The sequence below is a fragment of the Tympanuchus pallidicinctus genome, unplaced genomic scaffold (assembly GCF_026119805.1).
Source record: "Tympanuchus pallidicinctus isolate F22 unplaced genomic scaffold, pur_lepc_1.0 scaffold30, whole genome shotgun sequence".
Lineage (NCBI taxonomy): Eukaryota > Metazoa > Chordata > Aves > Galliformes > Phasianidae > Tympanuchus > Tympanuchus pallidicinctus.
Window position 1 is genome coordinate 2534214 of NW_026294748.1, and position 18408 is coordinate 2552621.

General features: G+C 44.4%; 1 protein-coding gene across 4 annotated transcripts in view; it reads left to right on the top strand.

Annotated features, from left to right (window-relative positions):
* ARHGEF12 (Rho guanine nucleotide exchange factor 12) overlaps window positions 1–18408 on the top strand; it is a 63798-nt gene that overhangs the window by 19398 nt on the left and 25992 nt on the right. For 2 of the 4 annotated variants that reach the window (XM_052697266.1, XM_052697267.1), the window contains exons 2-11: window positions 4536–4559; window positions 5131–5219; window positions 6734–6790; window positions 13508–13606; window positions 14078–14127; window positions 14861–14918; window positions 15490–15668; window positions 16195–16272; window positions 16907–17026; window positions 17470–17604. In XM_052697266.1, coding sequence (XP_052553226.1) covers window positions 4536–4559; window positions 5131–5219; window positions 6734–6790; window positions 13508–13606; window positions 14078–14127; window positions 14861–14918; window positions 15490–15668; window positions 16195–16272; window positions 16907–17026; window positions 17470–17604 — 889 coding nt within the window. The remainder of the gene's footprint in view (window positions 1–4535; window positions 4560–5130; window positions 5220–6733; window positions 6791–13507; window positions 13607–14077; window positions 14128–14860; window positions 14919–15489; window positions 15669–16194; window positions 16273–16906; window positions 17027–17469; window positions 17605–18408) is intronic. The other 2 variants (XM_052697268.1, XM_052697269.1) reach the window with 1 other exon arrangement.

The following is an 18408-nucleotide window of genomic DNA, read 5'->3' on the forward strand; positions in this document are numbered from 1 at the left end:
AGAAGGCAGCGACTAGCTCTGCTTGCAAGCTGTTAGTAATCTAAAGCTAATAATGCCACAAACGGTTCTTCCATGAGTCATTGCGTCAGCTGTGGTTGCTGCCTCGGACTCCTACAAAAATAACATGGAAACTTTTATTGCCCAGCTCAGTTTCGCCTCCTGGTGCACTTGCTGCAAGTTCCTGGGATCTGTGTGTTGGTCCCAGGAATCCGCACCATTTGGTGCCCTCCTTCATCTGGCTGCTGCTCCATCCACACCTTGCGCTGCAAGCTGTTGTCATCAGTCTGCGCTTGGGGTTTTATTTGAGGGGAAGAATCTGGGTGGTTTTCTGAGCTTGTGTGCTGTGCTCTGGGGAAGAGATGACGCTGCTCTTTAAGTGGGTCAGTGCTGGGACCAGTGGGCTCCGTGTTGGATCAGCGCTGTCTGCAGAGGGCTGTGTGCTTGCAGCTGCAGTCTGCAGGCAGCGTGGTGAGCTGGAAGGCTTCTGCCTGTGTTTTTTCTTGGTTGCTAATAGTAGCCCACTTGCTGCATCTGTGTCTCTCTCAACCCACCTGTCATTTGCTATCTCATCAGTTCATTTTACTCAATCTGCTGTCCTGTACAGAACACACCTACCCCCGTTTTGTTGTGGCAGAAGACTGCCTTTAGCTCTATATTAAGGTCACATTGGTACTGCTTTTGTTCAAGTCATGTCAGCACGCTTCTGTAATACCTTTCTCAGGGCTTTTAAGCCCAGCAAATGAGTGCCCTGGTGGCTGTGCCTAGCTGCAAACTGGGGAGATGCACAGCCTATTTGTTTCTCACTTTTTTTACAGATGTAGTTCTGGAAAATACCTGCAAAAAGGCATTTCAAACATCCACGTTTACTGTAATTTCAAGGCACTTCTTAGCCCTACTAGATTTTCACAGAAAATGTAGCATTTTTCTGGCTTCTATCAGTGCAGGTCCAACCAGGGTACAAGAAATGCAGCATGATGGATGCTGAGGGGAGCTGGGTGTGCTAGGAATAAAGGTGTGAGGCTGTCAGGCAATTTGTGTGTCACTTCAGGAGTAGCTATGGGATCCATGTGGGTTTGTGTAAGCAAAAGGAAAGGAAAAGCCACCTTCCCCTCAGGAGTGCAGGCAGCAAAGCAGCTTGTTGTGTCACCAAAACCTGTGGAGGTGGTGCTGGCTGAAGGTCTCTCATTGACTAATTACTGGGTGAAACCTTCTGAAGTAGAGTGATGGAATTTTTCAATAGCCGTGGTTTGGGGCTTTTACTCTGGGGAGGTGGATAAGGCTCTAAGTCAACCTCCGGTTGTTCTCTTCTCTTTCTAACTGTGTAGAAAATATGAATGAACCTGTAATTGTTTCTCATCTCTGTTGGGTTCAGGGTAGTTGGGTGACTTTGCTGTTTTTTCCCAAATCTGAGATTCTGTGAGAAGGTTTGTCTGTGACAAGCAGTGCCTTATTTGAAATGAAACTAATAAAGCAGTGAAGAAGCTTCTGTTGCGACTGTTCATCTCCTAATTAAAGATGAGTTCCGTCAAGCAAGCAGTTTTTGGCTGCTCTCTTTTGTGTGGGTTTCACAATATTTCTTACTCATCTCGGCACAAGTAGTAGTAATTCATAATTCCACTGTGAAACACGCACAGGCCTCAAAATTTCAGGGATGTGAGCAGTGAAGTGCACAGAACTTCTCTGAATCTAAATATTTTTTTCTTTGATCGCTTCTGGAGACAGCAATTAATTGAAATCTTGTAATATTTCAGAACAGGAGGAGCCGGGAAAAAAAAAAAAAAAAAAGCCAGCAACCCCAACATGGTTATCGGAGCGCTGTGCTATTTATGGTCAGATATATTTTCAACCTCCAGGGCTGGAATGGAATGCTTTGTGCTGCTGGAGCTGGGGAGCTTTCCTCGCTCGGGTGTGTTTGGACACAGATTTTCAAACTGTCTTTTTCTGGAAGGAAGCATGCGGGCATGGCTCCAGCACCGAGTTGTGCATCCACGTGTGAGTTGTAATGCAGTGTTTCTCGTTCTTGGTACACATTTCTCACTGGGCTTTCTGGTAAATAGGTTTCACCAACGCAGCGTGACTAACAGGGCATACTTTGAGTAATTTGATGCATTCGAGTTACTTGAAATTATTTGACCCAGTATTTTAGAAACAGAATGTGCCTTGGCTTTTAATTGTTCCTGGTATTTGGGAGGAGAGAGCGGAGCGACTAGTTTGAAAATGCGCTGACGTTCATCAGCTATCAGACAAAATGTCTACAGGGTTCGATCGTGGAACCCAAACGTGCCAGCAACCTGTGGGGCTGAGCCTCCGGCCGAGGGCCGCACCCTGACATTTATTTCACGTGGTGCTGAGTGAGGTGACACAGCGTTCGGTGCTGCTTTCGGATTTAACGTGAGCGTGAACGCTCCCGCGGCCTACCCAGGCCTGCAGCCTGCCAGGCCCCGCGGCCTACCCGGCCTTCGTCTTTCCAGGCCCGCGGCCTACCAGGGCCTCCCCGCCGGCCTGCCCACCTCCCTCCCTCCCGCGGCTCCAGCGCTTCCGGGCAGCTCCGCCCCGCAGCGGGCTGTCGGCAGGACGGGGAGGGTCGGGGCTGTGCTCACAAGGCTTGGCCTTGCTGAGGGCTGCAGCCTTAGGAGAGCTCAGAACCCACTCAGAACTCAGCTCCCGTTCTGACCCAAAGAAATCCTGAAGGCTTCCACATAAAAATAAAAGCCGTCAGTGTTTTCGTTATAAATAATTAGCGCCAACAGCTTACATGCATTAAGCAGAAACATCGTGACTTCTAGACCTCAAAAATCCCCTGCTTGCGCTTCTGCTTGAGCACATTGTAAATAACTCTGAGCTGTTTGGGTAAACAGTGCGGCAATGAGCTGGTTCTGTTTTGTTTGTCAACAGCTCCTTTTGCTGCAGGAGCTGAAGCTCAGGGGTTCTGCACACTTGGTGGGGAGAGACTGCAGAATAAGCTTTTTCTCTGAAATGCTTCATCAAAATATTCTTGAGTGGCGTTAGGATGTTTTTAAGCAAACAAAAGCAAGTGCGATTGATTAAATAATAATAATAATAATAAAAAGATGTAATTTATCTTGGATGTTTTCCCCTGCCTTTGAAGGGTTATAGATCTTTTCCCTGGACTACTTGCTTTCCCTTGCTGCTGTTGGATGTAGCACTGGGTGAGCGCTGATGGTTGGACCCGATGTCTCAATGTTTTTTTCCAACCTTAGCAATTCCACAATTCTTCAATTTGCTCACTGCTCAGCATTGGGTCCAAGCTGGGTGGCTGTTGTTTGCTGTGCCCTGGGTCTGCTCTGTGTGGTTGTTCCCTGGAACAGGCAGACAGCGTTGTTGGTGTCACCGTAGGGTCACTCACCTGGTGTGTCACCAGGTACTCATTTCAGTGCTGTGCCCTATTAGCAGTGTGTGCTTGGGCTCAAGCTGCCTAGTCCTAAGGCTGTACACACAGTTGTTAGCTGTTGTTAGCTGAAGTGAAGGATTAAGTTGGGTGCTTGCGCTGTGTCTGTGTGTCCAGTTATGTTTTCCAGGTAACTGGGAGGGAGTTAGCTCTGAGGCTGCTGTTTCGGGCTGTGCCACTCGATGTATCGCAGGGCTAGGTGATGCACTTATGGAGAAAGGAGCTGCAAACAGGAGCATGTGGGGCAGCCTTCCTGCCTGTGCTCAGGGGATCTCTGTGGGAACGCTGCAAAGTGTCCGGCTTAGCTGAATGTGAGTTGGGAGCTGAAACTCATGAAAAGTTTTGAGAAAAACAGAGTAGAGGTCGGTGCTTTAAGCTGGGTGGCATACTCCTCACTCTGTCATCTGTCTGTGGTAATTCAAGGAGAACAAATTCCAGGTTTTGCAGGTCCTGCTTGTTTCATTACAGAATGCACATACACTTCTGCCTGCTTTTGCGTCTGAGCTGTTGCTTGTGTTGTTTGTGTTCCAGAAGTAACATCTGAAGTAGTTACTATATTTCCAGCTTAACTTTGCACCATTGTCTCAAATTTGACCAATTTCATGAAAATAATTAAGATAATAATTGTTAATTGATAATTGATAATAATTGTTAGGGAACGTCTGCACGAACTGCAGTATTGCTGGGCTTCATGGAACCCACATGGGAGGGAAGTAATGCAAGTATTACATCTGTAGGAGAATTTTCAGTGACAGTCCTTCAGATGCTGGACAAGCAATCCATCAGCAGGCTGAAATATTGAGCTATGTTAATTTTCATTGATGAAATTAGTGGTTCTGAGAGGAAGATGATCCATGAGCTGCTATGCTAATGCGAAAGATAGACCTACTGGACACTGGCTTTGACAGCATGAATTCTGTTTCTGTTGTGTTCTGTTGGAAACCTTGCCTTGACAATTTTTTGCCTAGATGGGCCAATAATTTGCTGAAGTGGAAGAGATCAGTTATTCTCTTCTGAAGGCACTGCAAGAACATAGAATAACTTTGTATTTAAGCATAAGCATTGATATCAAGCATAACATTGAGAATCTAAAAAAGCTCATTATATTTGTTGTTTCTCTTTTCAGGTTTCCTCTTAAAAAACCTACAAGGTAAGTTGCTGACATTTGGCTGCTTATGTACATTGCACGTTGTAACACAGTATGGTTGAAGGAGGAGTGCTTGTTTAAAAAAAGAAAAAGAATAGCATGCAAACCTAGAAGTACCCAGTACAGATGAGATCAGATTAATAGTTAGATCAGGATAAGGTGCTAAGAATTTGGTGGTGTACTCCAAGTGCATGGTGCAGTGCTGCCTTGTGCTGTGCATGCCGGATGGTCATCGTAGCTGGGATTGGAGTGGCAGATAAAGCAACACCGCTTGTGCACAGCATGCAGGCATTTCCTTCAGGTGGTTGGTGTGGTTGGTGGTGGGTGTTCCATGCCTTTAACTTCTGCACGGATGGGTGTTTCATGTAAAACGATTTGGGGAGGTTTTTCAGTTTTTTGGGAGATCACTTTTCATCTTGCAGACAGCCTGGAAATAGATTTAGCGCTGAGCACAATGCGTGCCATCTCTGTAAACTCGCTGGCAATCAGGACTACTTAAGGTTATTTCCAGAGACTCACAGGTGGAGCAGGGCTGTTGTGTGCAGTAGTCAGGACTCTGCTTTGCTTGCCACAGGCACGGCAGCATTCTGAGCAGAGAGTCTCCAGCAGACAAGAAGCAGAAGGTTGAGCGCTGCAGCAGCACCCACGACTTCGATCCGACAGGTAAAGCTTTAAAACTCCGCGGGTGAACATCCAGGCCTGGGCTTCTGGGGATCAGAATGAAACCAGTTTTAATGTGTCAACGTATGTGGTGTTCAGGAGTGTTGCTGTTCTGTGCTTGCAAAGCCCTTCTGAGGCATGCAGGCATTGAAATGAATGCAGGCTTGCTTTTAAAGACGCTCATCGACAAAGTAGCTGTTAATTGTGTGAGAATAAACCCAGATTAGTGGTGTCAGTGAGTAATTACAACTGCTTCCTCTTTCTTTTGGCTGTTGAGAAGAAAAAGGCGTGAAATGTGAGACCCTACAGACTCAACTAGAGCTAATATTCCTGATTGGATCTTTTGAACTGTGGTGGATTTTGAACCATCTCTGTCCTTTGTGAAACGAGTTTGTGCTTTCCAACGTGATGCATTTTATGATGAGCTTCTGTTTTTTTAAAGGCTATGCTGTCCTATTTTTTAACCTTCTGAGAGGTCAGCTTGTTCAACCTGTCCAGTGCTGTCATGGGAAATTAGGGTGCATGCAGGGATTTTTCCTTCCTTCTGTGAAAGACTAACCCAGTGACTACTGTGTGTGTTCATAAAATGCATGACAGGCTCTTGCCTGAGCCTCCTGGCCCCATGCAATGTGCTTTTCCATGTCTGTGCATTCTGCTGTTTAGTCCAGTCAATTCCCTGGGGCTTGTGGAAGAGATGAGAGCTGAATTGGAAGGCTGTAAAACTTGCAGAATGTGTTTTTGCACTAGGCATTTGGAGCTGATGTTTATAAATCGTGCTGTTCGTTAATGCTTCCTGCCACTGGCTGCATCACTCCTTCCTGATGTACACAGGATAAATTGAAATGGGCTTTTAATGTCTGTTTAAAAAAAAAAAATAAGGGAAAAAATCTGAATTAGTGGTTGTTGTCCTTTGTCCTTGGGATATGTAATGTAGAACTGTGGGGTTGGCTGAGGGAGGGCTCAGGCTATGAACCTCTTTGGTAGAAAGAATTCTTTGGAAGCAAACCTCAGGAATCTTTTAATCTCAATTTGATAAAAGTAATTCAAAATTTTGAGGGCTGCTACCTGGCACCACTTTTAGGATGCTTGTGATCTGGTCTGATGGATGAACTCCACACTGTAGCCTCCATAAAATTCCCTTCTTTCTAAGGGGTGAATCCAGAATGCTGAACCGCTGTGCACACATTTATTACTTACTCTGGAGATGGGTTTCCATGGATTTCCATGTCTGAACTGTTTTTTGCCCAAAATATTTTCTACAGTTCATAGCAGAGAACTTCCTTTATTGTGTCTCAAATCCTGTGATAAATTCTTTGTGGTGTTACCTGTGCCTTCACGCTCGTATTATTCACCCCTTATTCCAAGTGTTTCACCTATGTTTTGTTCACATCTTATTTGTGTTTTGCACGATTTAACCTAATAAATCAGTCTGTGTTTTTCATGAAGTTTTTTTTCTTCTCATGTTTGGTCTCCATATTTTCTATATCTCTCTCTCCTTCTCTCCTGCTCTCGTGCAGATAGCTCCTCCAAGAAGACAAAGTCTAGTTCGGAGGAGAGTAGATCCGAGACGTATGGTAAGCTCCAGCAGCTGCTGCAGCCTTGCACCTTTGCAGTCTGCTCCATGCTTTCTGTCTGTGCACCTGAGGCTTTTATTTATCCCTTACGTGGTCCGCATGGTTGGCTCTGCAGCAAGGAGTGGGATACTGGGTTTAAATGTTGCTTCAGTGTATCAGCTTGTAGTTCTTGTAGTGCCTGGAAACTAACCCACAGGTGGCAAGCACAGGTTGTCACCCCTTCTCTTGATCTCTTCCTAACTGGGAAAACTTGGTGGGGCTGCTGTTCTTGGAGACATTGTGCCATCATGTGTTTTTGGCACTGTATGAAGGTGGCTCATGCTGGGCTCCACAGGAGCGTGTGTAGTTGTAGAAAAGTCTGCCTTGATCTGATTGTAGCAGTTAGTCTGGATGAGCTGGTAGTAGTTCACATTTTGCACTGTCTGGTAAGGATCTCCTATCAGTTTCTTTTCATTTTTCAAGGAAGGGGGAAAAACCATCTCTGAAAATAATTAAAAAAAAAAAAAAAATGGAAGAATGTGAACTTAACCATTCTTCATTCAAAAGAAGGGAGTAACTTCCCTGCCCCTTTGGCATTGCTGTGTACTACTGTGTTGTCAGCTTGTAGGCTGGAACAAATAGGCATGAAGCAGTCTGGGACAGGAGTAGCCTCACACATCATTGTGTTGCCAGCACGCCACCATGGGTGCTGCTGGAAGGGATGTCTGCTGAGCAGAGCTGTTTGCTCGTCCTGCTTTCTTCAGCTTGCATCAGATATGTTAGTCTTTAGACTGCGACAGCCTTCTTCCTACCCTTATGTTAACGACCTGTTGAATTTGTGATCCCTAATGAGATTTGCACTCATATGTTAAGAAATTAACTGCAGTAAGTTTTCACAGGTTGGTGGGTGCTGTCTTGAATTCTGCCAGCTTGTGAGACCCTTGGGCCTGGGCTGAGCCTGGCCAGTACTGCTGCACATCGTGTTTCTCATCTTGTATTTCCAGCTCTGTCTTGACTCCAGTCATGGGCTGGCCTTCATGCCCTTCCCTTTTTCTTCCTGGTATTTGAAATACTTGTCCCTAATACTTTCTGTTTCGTATTTTTCTTTGCTGGTAATTGTGCTTGCTGTATAACCTCCTGTGGCCTTGGAACAGATACAATGAGTCTTGAAGTATCAGCTGCGTTGTTTCACTCCAATAAAGCTACCTGTTGTTACTGTGATCCAGCTTCTTAAACTGCCTGAGTAATAAATGCATATTGTTGTCATAGCTCTGATTGTAAGGAACGTAAAGAAATAAAACAGAGCAAACAAAAAACCCATAAAGTTTCTTCTAAACCAACACAGGCATGTTAGCAAAGCCATTCAGTTGTGGTTTAGGGAGCTGTTCTTTCTGTTAGTAGGGAATCTCTTTGCTTTCCCTGGATTTTGAATCATACATATTTCTTATTAAAAAAAAACCAACAGAAAGTAATGTGAGACGGTTGTGTTCCTCAGGAACTGTAAACAGGTTTTGAGAGTGCCTTAATTTGCTTCAGTAGAGCTGGAAACCTTACCTGCTGCAGGTTACAGACCTGCTTCCTGTGCTCAGAAGGAGTGAACAAGGAAACAACCTGCTCAGAAGGTGCATATCTGAGGGTGATGTTTCTGATGAGCTTATGCTGAAGCCTTGACTTGTTCTTTCCTTTGCTGGGTTGATGCTGGCTGGTGACAGCACAGCTGACTGGATCCTACGGCTTGCACCATCATTGTGCCTGATGCTGCTTACCCGTAATATACTGGAGGTGCTGTCAGACTATTCTAGTTTAATTACAGGAAACATTTGGTATGCTTAATGGAATGTATCTGTGTTTATACTTCTCCCTCAGTCTGCACAGTGTCCTGGTTTTCATGTATGGCAGAAAGAAACATGACTTCCTAACTTAAGCTTTCGCTTCCCCCAAAGTTTCCTGCAGATGCTCTGTCCGTGCCCAGTATCTCTGGGAGCAGTTTCCACTCATCCTTCCTTTCCTATGGCCTTTTCTGTGTTGGACCTCGCCCTGCCTTTTGTCTCTCCCCTCTGCTTTTCCCAGGTCCTGTGGTATGTGCAGAGAGGTTTGTTGTTTGCTTTGGAAGGGGCCGAAATATTTTAAGATCTGCAAGTAGAAATACTGTACTGATATTTTTCTGGCTGGTGACTGGTTGTTAACTGGCTCTTTCTTGGGCTAGCCTTTGGAAGGGGGGCAATAGGAAAGTCCTGAGTGACATCGGGGAAAGGAGGTGATTTTGATGTATGAGTTTGTTCTGACCTCCTGAAATCCTTAATTAAGGAGCAGTAGACCAGATTTTTTGTCTGAAATATCTGAGTGGTCTGGTGGGAGGAGAGTGGTTGGGTAGGAAAATGTTTCGCGATACAGAAGCTGATTTATGATCGTATTAAACTTAGAGTGAGGTATTTTCTCCCATAAATCCAGATTCGTGTCTGGGTTCTCAACAAAGCCTGGATGATGAGTGGAGTGATTGGGTATAATTTCAGGTATGCTATAATGGAGTAATTAGTGCCACAGCCTTCACAGTGCTTAGTACCTCTTGCTTGAAGTAGAATTCCTGTCTCTCAAACAAACTGATAATTGAAAGTAACTCTAAGGGGGAGAGCTTGGATATTGGTTACCTTTCCCCACAATATGGTTGCTCTCCAAAGATGCCTTCTTTTATATTCAGCAATGGTCATTTTCCAGCCCAAATGATAGGCTAGGCCTTATGCACGCTCTTCCACTTTGTTACCTTCAACTTTGGGGCAAGTTTTTAAATCTTTGGTTTTGTTTTGCTTTGAAAAATCCAGATTTTGCCCCTGTTGAAGTGTTTCTACAATCAAACCCTAGAGAATCTTTCCTTACTCTTCCTGTTTGCTTTCTTACCAGCTTTGTGTCTTTATGCTGGGACCGTTTTTCCAGCCTATTAAAAGGCCTCTTGGGAGCCCATGTGATACAACTGGCCCCGATGAGAGCAAGGGGCCCTTGACCACAGGGACAGAATGCATTGTTGCTATGGGAGCTGCCAGTCCTACGTTTAATGGTTAAAACACATTGTTCCTTTCTTCTAGGAAGGCTACCATACCTAGTTTTGTGGATGGCTTCTAGTGCCATGGTCATGAACAGCTCTATCAAGGGTCTGTGTGCTGCATCATTTCAGATGCTGCAGTTTTTGCTTTGGCTTTATCTGACTTCTGTTGCCAAGCTAGTAGAGGAATCTGAAGAATGCCTCCAATATGGCATTTCGCATGGAGAACGTGGTAATAATAACTAAAATATAGTGAAATACAAAGATTTCCCCCCATGAGAAATTTCCTGTATGAAAGCTGATGGTTTTATTCGTTTTGTGGAGCGGGTTTTCTGCAGACACTGGCTGGAAATAAAGCTTCCCTCCCAGAGTGAAACATTTGAACGTTCTCAAAGCCCCAGGGAGTTTGTTTTTGTTTATCCAATGATTCACGTCCAATCACTGTACTGAATTGCATTTTCCCATTGTGGCCTCAAGCCTCTGGGGAGGTTACAGTTGAGAAGTCTCCTCCCATGCTGTGTCCCACACAGTTGGAGCAGAGCAGGAGCTGCTTGTTGCTGTGGGAGCTGTGATTCGTGGCTCTGCTCTTTGGAGAGTCAAGTTTTCAGTATCGGTTCCTGATTTATTTGGAACGTGAAATTTGGTGTTTTATCGAATAGCTTCAAAACGTTTAGCATCTGTAGAGATGGTAAATGATCTCTGCAGTAAGGAGGCTCGTGGGCTGTTGAAATGTGTCTGCCCAAACTGCCTGAAATGCTCATTTTTACCATACTGTGACCTTGGAGTTGGGACTTCAGCCTTCCTGCTGCCCAGAAGTTGCATTGTGAGGGGCTGAGGTGTCCCAGAGGGAATAGTGCCACCTATTGAAGAGTTGGTCTTCTTCCCTGTAATGCCTTTTTGTCTGAGGTTGTTCTTTCCTAGCTGCTTTCATTGCGTGTCTCAGGCATCTCACTGCAGTGCACACTGAGCTGCTTTGCTGCACCCTTGGCTTGAGGTCCCAGCAACTTTCTGGAACTGCAATATGCATGACGAGGAAAAAGGATTTTAAAGATATATTTCTTACAGAATCTTAGGAATCTACTCAAAATATGAAAATTATTTATTTTTTATTTAATTTTTACTTAAAACATAGTTACAGTGGTGTTTCCTCATTGCAAGACGTTGTCGTGTGAAAGCAAATATGGGAGCAAGATCATTACTGCTTTGATTTTGATCACTGTCAGCAACGAGTTCATTGACCTTGTAATTTTTCTTAAACTTCAGCTGGAAAAATGAGATACCACAGTAAGAATGAAAACAACAAACAGCTCACAGTTTCTGTTCAGCACAAGTGAGAAATGAATGAAATGTGAATGAAAACCCATCACTACTTGCTTGCGTGGGCTCTTCATTGCTGCACCAAGCTGGCAGACTTGTCTTGAAGTGGGTGAAGTTGTTTCCAGGTAGTGCTTTACGTCTCTGTAGGGCTGCTGTGTGTCTTTCTCAGGCATGGCTTCTCAGCTGGCCTATGTAAGCCTCATCATAATCTGCTAGAGAAGGGCTGGGTGCTGCTTCTTATCCAGGGATAAGTGAACAACTACAGGGAAATGGCAATACTGGAATAGTTTGGGTTTGAGTGAGCCCAATTAAATGATGGCCTTGGATAAGACTGAGACTTGTGCTGTGAAGCTGTGTAACGTGGTTATTGCTGGGCCTTAACTAATACTCTGACAGGTCAGCTTTTGTTGCATCCCCCAATGCTTTGCCTCTGCTTTGGCATCAGGTTCATTCAAGGAAGAAGCTTATCAGTACAAGATCCAGGGGTTATTGGTTCTGGGAGAGAGAATTGTCATGGCAGAGCAGTGAGTACACAGGGCTGTGCTGTGCCTTTAAGCAAGGAAAGTTCTTATGAGTCAAAAGCTTAGTTAGTGTCTTACTCATAAAACCTGCACGTCTGGCAGCAGGGTTTAAAACGAGCTGTTTTTATGAAATAGCATGTGTTCTCTTTCCCACACCCCACCCTGGGGCATCATTCTTGTGAAGTGAGACTTGAAGAAGCTTGGTCATATAGAAAAATGGGAGGTACAAAAGGGAGAGGCATGTTCTCTCACTCAAGTGTATGAAGAGGGTGTGAAAGGTGGTGGTTTTTCTTCCTCCTGTCTGCTTTCACTTTACGTCCATCTCTGCAGCTCATCGTACGTCACTGTGTGTAGTGACATTTGTTGCAACTTTGTGAGCAGAAGGGGGATTACTGGGGTATGGTACTGGGATCAGATGGATGTAGAAGTGCTGCAGTGCAACCTTCTCCACCACTCCCACACTGCTTCCACATGGGCCACGCTCCAGGAGAACAGGGCTGACTGGGTAGGCAGTGTTTCATTTGAGACTCCTCATTTCCATTGGGAGTTGCTGCAGAGCCACACTGGTGCAAAAGCGATTTAAAACATGGAGGTGACTTTGCACTCTTACAATTCTTTCCTTACAAAATGATTCCAGCAAAGACTGTCGTCCCAATTTCTTTTGTGCCTGCCACACCAAACGTTGCTGATTCAAGTTGCTGATTGTGGAAGAGAAATCCAAGTCTGTCTCAAGATGCTGGTGGCAGAATTTGTTGCCTGACGTGGCTTGAGAAGCGAAGCAGCAGAGCAGGGTGCTGGAAGGAAGGTGATGTTCAGCAGCTAGTGGTTTCTGCTATGTAAATAAACGTCCTTGAAGCATTTTGCAGAGTTCTAAAGTTGTTCTTCCAGATAAAGTCTCCTTTGTGGTAGGTGCCGTGCAGATGCTCTCAGGGAAGTGCTCTGCAATGAGTGTGCAGGGGCTGCTGCCTTCTCCTTTTTTTCCCCTTGTTTCACTTCCAGGTGAACAACAGACGTACCTTGCACTTTGCTTTCTCAAAGTGCTGCACCTACTGAGTTCATCTGTCTTTGCAACAGTGTTTGTGTTCACACTATAACACTATACTGAGTATTTCCAGTAAGAAAGACAGTTTTACTTTGATGTTACACAGCAAGCAGGAGGAGGAGCAGATTCAGACTCAGAACTGCTGACATTTTGGCTCCATTCATAGATCAGAAATAGCTCAGTGAGAGGCTGGGTCTTGATTTCTGAAGTGTAGCACTTGTAGCAGTAACTCCTCAATGCTCCTGCTCTGGGTCTGCACTCACCTGGAACAGAAGGAGCTGAGCTGAGATTTTTGCTGAAGAACTTTTCCTGGTCAGTACATCTGCATTAGTACAACCATTGGTGTTGGTGTGAGAGATTTGTGACCTATTTGCATTTATTTTGTTTTAAGTAGCATGTAGAAATTGTTTTTGATGGTGTACTGGACCTTATGAGCCAATGCCATGCTTTGAAGAGCCATTGGTTTGGACAAAGAGAAATTGTGCTCATTGGTACATGCACATAGCTGCTCTTCTTTACAACCTGCTGTTACCTCAGGTTGTGCCCGATGTGCCCAAGCTGTCTGCATCTCTGCTGTTGTTCATCTCTGTGCTGTGGAACTGAAGCAATAAGCTTGACCTGTCTTGACATTCCTATCTGTTTCTGGACTGCTGCCCTGTTTCTGTCTGTCATATATATTTCCCTCTGTTGTCTTGTATCAGTTTCTCTCTGTGCTCTGTGATTATCTAGGAGGATAAGGTTTTGGACTGATGCCTAGCTTGTGTCTCTTTGTATTTCTCTCTTTCTCTTTCTTCTGCCCTTTCTGCACCTTTCTTATGCAGGTCTTGTTCAGCGGTGTGTTGTTATCCAACGGGATGAAAATGGATTTGGGCTGACAGTCAGTGGAGACAACCCAGTCTTTGTGCAGTCTGTCAAAGAAGGTAAGCAGACATGTTAAATGTGCTGACCAGAGAGCAACCTAGAGGGTTTGCATGTGAATCAAAGAAACGTGTGCATGAGCTGGAGAAGAAAGCTCCAAATTCTTTCCTTGTGGGTGGGATGGCTGTAGCCATCAGAAACTTTGGAACAGATGTGCATGGACAAAGGGTGTTGCACTGTTGGGATGCAGTGAATCACCTCTCTCAGCATCTCGATGTATTTGCAAACTGACTCTCACATTTGAAAGAAAATAGAGAATTAGGGTGACGTGGTGGGATTGCGGCTTGTATCTACTGCAGAGTGGAAAGAGAACCTTCTTCAGTCTAGATACTCAGAGATTTTAGTCTGATTAAAAAAAGAGGAAGCTGGAGTGGGAATGGGAAGTAGCTTCTCATGGAAATACAGAAGTGTTTAAACCATTCCTGTTTCCTGTGACATTGAAATTGGAACTAAATGGTTTCTTGCTTCTCTAGATGGAGCAGCCATGCGAGCTGGAGTGCAAACGGGTGATAGAATTATCAAGGTAAGGGCATTCAGCTCATCTGAGAAATTGATCCTTTCACTCAAATGAGCTCTTTCCTTGAAAGAAAGTCACTGATGTCTCTGCACTGATGTTTGCTTTTGCCTGTGGGGGAGATGAGTGGTAGAAGTTTTCCTGTTTTGGGGACGTACCGTAACCACTGCAAGCCTACTGCTGAAAGCTGGTTTTGTTATGGAGATCATTCTCATCTCAGGACTTGATGCAAGTCCAACATCCTACAAGGTTCCAACAGCAGTGTAGGGGAAAGGAGTAGATCTGCACCCAGAACAAACTTATCTCTCAGTCTCTAATGACTTAGAGATTAAACCATAAACTAAAAGGACTTTGTAAGTCAGTGCTGCAAAATGATGGCTGTTATTGCTGCTATGACACAGACATACTTGTTTGGAACCCCAGTTCTGTAAATTAATGAGTAACATTAACTACCCTAAACCTTCTTCTGGTGGGTTGCTCTTGTGCATTTGGTTGCTTGTTTCCTTTGGTGTGTGTCTGTGGTTTTCTTTTTGTAGAGCTCACTGAACAAACTCACAGAGAAGTTGTTCATCTGTTAATTTCTTGAAAGACAGAGGAATAGAGAAGGGGGAAAACGTTACTGTTCCTCATTCTGCTGCATTGCTTGTTGTGTAATGTGTGTGTACCCAAAGGAGATTTTCCTTGTCTGGAAAGCTGTAGCCAAACACAGTTTGCTTTCTTCTCTTCCCTCTGATATCCCCAGGTGAATGGCACTCTTGTAACACACTCAAACCATTTGGAGGTGGTAAAGCTGATCAAGTGTAAGTAAAGGCATGTTCCTATTTTTTTTCCACTTTGCTCCTTTAAAGAGCAAGAAAGGCAGAATTTAAAAGGACCAATGTCTAATTTATCTATCGAGTACACGGACAAGGTCCATGTCACTGCACAGATAAGTGACCCTGTGCTGAGAGGTAAAGGTGTGTGTAAAACAGGCAGTAAAGTGAAAGGTGGGGTGGCTGCTTCTGCAGTTTCTCCTTGGTTTGGCGTCTGAAGTTACTGCCAGACCTTGCCTGCTATCTTCCCCTGTTTTGATTTCACCTGAAATGCTGTAGCTGCTCAGGCAGCATTAAGGCAGATTGCTTTATGTTGCGTGCAAAACTGGCATTTCCAAGGGAAGTGAATTCTTGGTTGGAAGAAAGTGTTAGCGGTGTTTTCTGGCCTAGCACAGTTTATTTTGTGGTATGGGTGTATGTATACTGTAAATGGAACCTGGTAGACTAGAAATTACACTGCATGCTTTCATTAAGAATGATTATCACAAAAGGGGAGAGGAAATGGCAGCCTTAGAAATCTGCGAGTACGTCTGAAACACGACTTCTGTTCTCCCTGCAGCGGGTTCCTATGTAGCTCTCACTGTTCAGGGGCGCCCACCGGGGTCGCCCCAGATTCCTTTGGCTGATTCTGAAGTGGATCTGGCAGCATTTGGGCATATGTCTCCCATCATGACATCACCCCATTCGCCTGGCACATCAGGAAATGCAGAAAGGATTACTAGCCCGGTGCTTATGGGGGTAAGATTTTAAAGTGTTCTTTCCAGAGAACCAATTTAGCAGTGGAAAAAATGTAGTCATGTATTATTTTGTTTTCCTCAAAGGAATTGTTTTGAGCTTCTTGCACAAATTGGAAATAGAATATTTGCCTGGCCACCCAGTGGGCATTGAATCACGTGGGAAAAGCATGTTGCAAGTACATATCCTGCCCCATCTGAGATAATGCAAGGGCAGTTGAGAGGTTACTCTGCTCCTAGGTTGGCTTTGAGATGTGCTGCAATTTGCATGGTGTGAGATTATGTGATCACAGAGTCACAGAAAGGCTGAGGTTGTAAGGAACCTAAGGACCATCTGGTTCCATCCCCTTGCCATGGGCAGAGCTATCAGTCTGATCCAGTGCTGTAATTTATGTTAAGAATTGGACTGTAAGGCATGCAGATTTGTGACGGGGAAATGAAAGCAAATGAATACACAGACACTTCTCTTTTTTTTTTTCTTTTTTTTTTCCTTCTCTTTAACAAACCCTTAATTCCTCTGTATTTTCTAGGAGGAGAATAATATTGTCCACAACCAGAAGGTGGAGATTCTGAGAAAGATGCTACAGAAAGAGCAGGAGCGGCTGCAGGTACTGGAATTTGTTGCTTGCCTTCAAAAGAGGTGCAGGAAAGGGAAGGGGCTGAATTATAAGGAATGGTTTTTGATGTTCAGTAGCATTCTCTTAACATGACTTCTTAACATGACAGTGGCATTCCTTAACATGACTTGTGTTTTCATCTAGCTCTTCTGTGTGCAGAGATCTGACTCTAATTGCTCTTGTTGATCAGCCCTGTAGTTTTCAATCCTTGTCAGGGTAGGAAAACAACCAGCAGTGGGTGCTTTAAGTGGAAACATACTTATATGTCAGTCTGGTCCAATCCTAGGACACGTGAGCATCTGTGACTCAAACTAAGCATGAGTCATTTCTCTCTGGGAGCGACAGTTGGCACTGTGCTCCTTGGTGCTGCTGAGTTACTGGTCTTCAGCTGTATCCTCACTGCAGTTGTGATTATTTCAGTAGATCTCTAGATTGCAGTCATGTGGCACAGCACAAAGGAGAGCTATTTAAAATAGACGTTCTGTAGCATCTATAGTGGTTGTGCAAATGTACTGAATATTATTTAAGATATGTAAGTGGAATGAAGATCAGTGGTAGGCTGTACTTGTAAGCTCTGGTACCGAGGAGATCCTGAGTGATGAAGCCTCATAAAACTACTTTTCAGTCTCTGCAAGAAGAGTACAGCCGATCTTCCAGCTCACGACTGCTCAGAGAGATACAGGAAACAAAGAAGCACATTACTCAGCTGCAGGAGCAGCTGTCCAAAGCCACAGGCTGTGCTCAGGTAACCAAATGTGTCAGGCTTCTCTGTGATATGTTCTGGTTGAAAATTCTTGGGAGATGATGGTGTTCTGGGCAAGCAGGAGTTTTTTTTACCGTGCTCTTTGGTGCTTGCACAGGCAGATGGCACCCTCTAGAGTTGAGACTTGTGCTGGCAGAAGCAATACAATGCAATGTCAGTGTGTGAAGTGTGCTCTACAGTGAGCTTCCAAACGATCTGTGAAGGACTGCTTTTAAAGCCAATTATGGAATGTATTAGTTTGCCATTGCAACCTCTTTTGGGTACGTGAAGAAAGTTTAATAAATGGTTTATAAATAAGATTTTATGAACGGGTTAGGCTTTGAAACAGCTTTTTTTCCAGGTTTTGAAGCAGCTGATGTTGGAGTACTGTCCCTTGAAATATTTTACTGGCTCAGTACTGCTCACAGCTCACTTTATCTTTTCAGGATGGAGTTTTGTCCTCCAGGTCTGTGGCAGAATCGCTGCAGGTCAGTGAAGTGGAGGCAGAGAGTGGAGATGCTCTGAGCAAACTGGATTACAGTAGTGACAGCCCCTCTCGACCGAACAGTGACATTGCTGATGTGAGTATTGTACAGCTCCATGGTTGGGATTCTATACCTCTTGGATTTGCTTTCCTTGTGCAGATTTTTAAAGCTTGTGATGTTCTGTCTATTACAGATAGGTGCTGTGTCTCAATAAGGCTGTGTGTTACTAGAACAGGCTTTGAAGTACTCACCAAAGACATTTCCCTGAGGAACCATACTACACCGGTTTTCCATTAGGGATTGGGAAAGCAATAGTGTGGGTTTTGGGTTCTTATCCAGGATTAGATTTTCCTGGCACACTCCCTGTAACCAGACAAAGAAAGATGGATGACAGCATCTTTCTCAAAATTGAGAGAGGCCAATTAAGAGTATCTTTTTAAGAGCATGTTAATGTTCCAATTACGGTAGCTGTGACTCAGATCCAGTCACTGGGCACATTGCCATGAAAGTGAGGAAGAGCCTTACTTCTACCAAATAAGCTTCAATTATTGCCAACAGTAAAATCTCCTAGTCTGCTCTCTCTTCAGTTATCAATCTGTACTCGTATGGTCTCCTTATTGGAGTGCCTTAACGCCTAAACCTTAATTAAGTCACTGTCTGATTAGTGCAGTGGAATTGAGTCTCTGTGCTTGGGCTTTGACTTAAGCTTATTGCTTAAGTTAAGGATGTGGGAGCCAAATCTGTGCTAGTAGTTGGTAGTGATAGGAAGGTGGATCAGGTGCACCTCCAGAACGTGAGCTATGATGATCATCCCAGATGGCTATTTCAAAATACTTCCCTACCAATTCCTTATCTGGTTAGAGGTGTCACTCATGTTTGTTTATGAGAAACACAGAACAG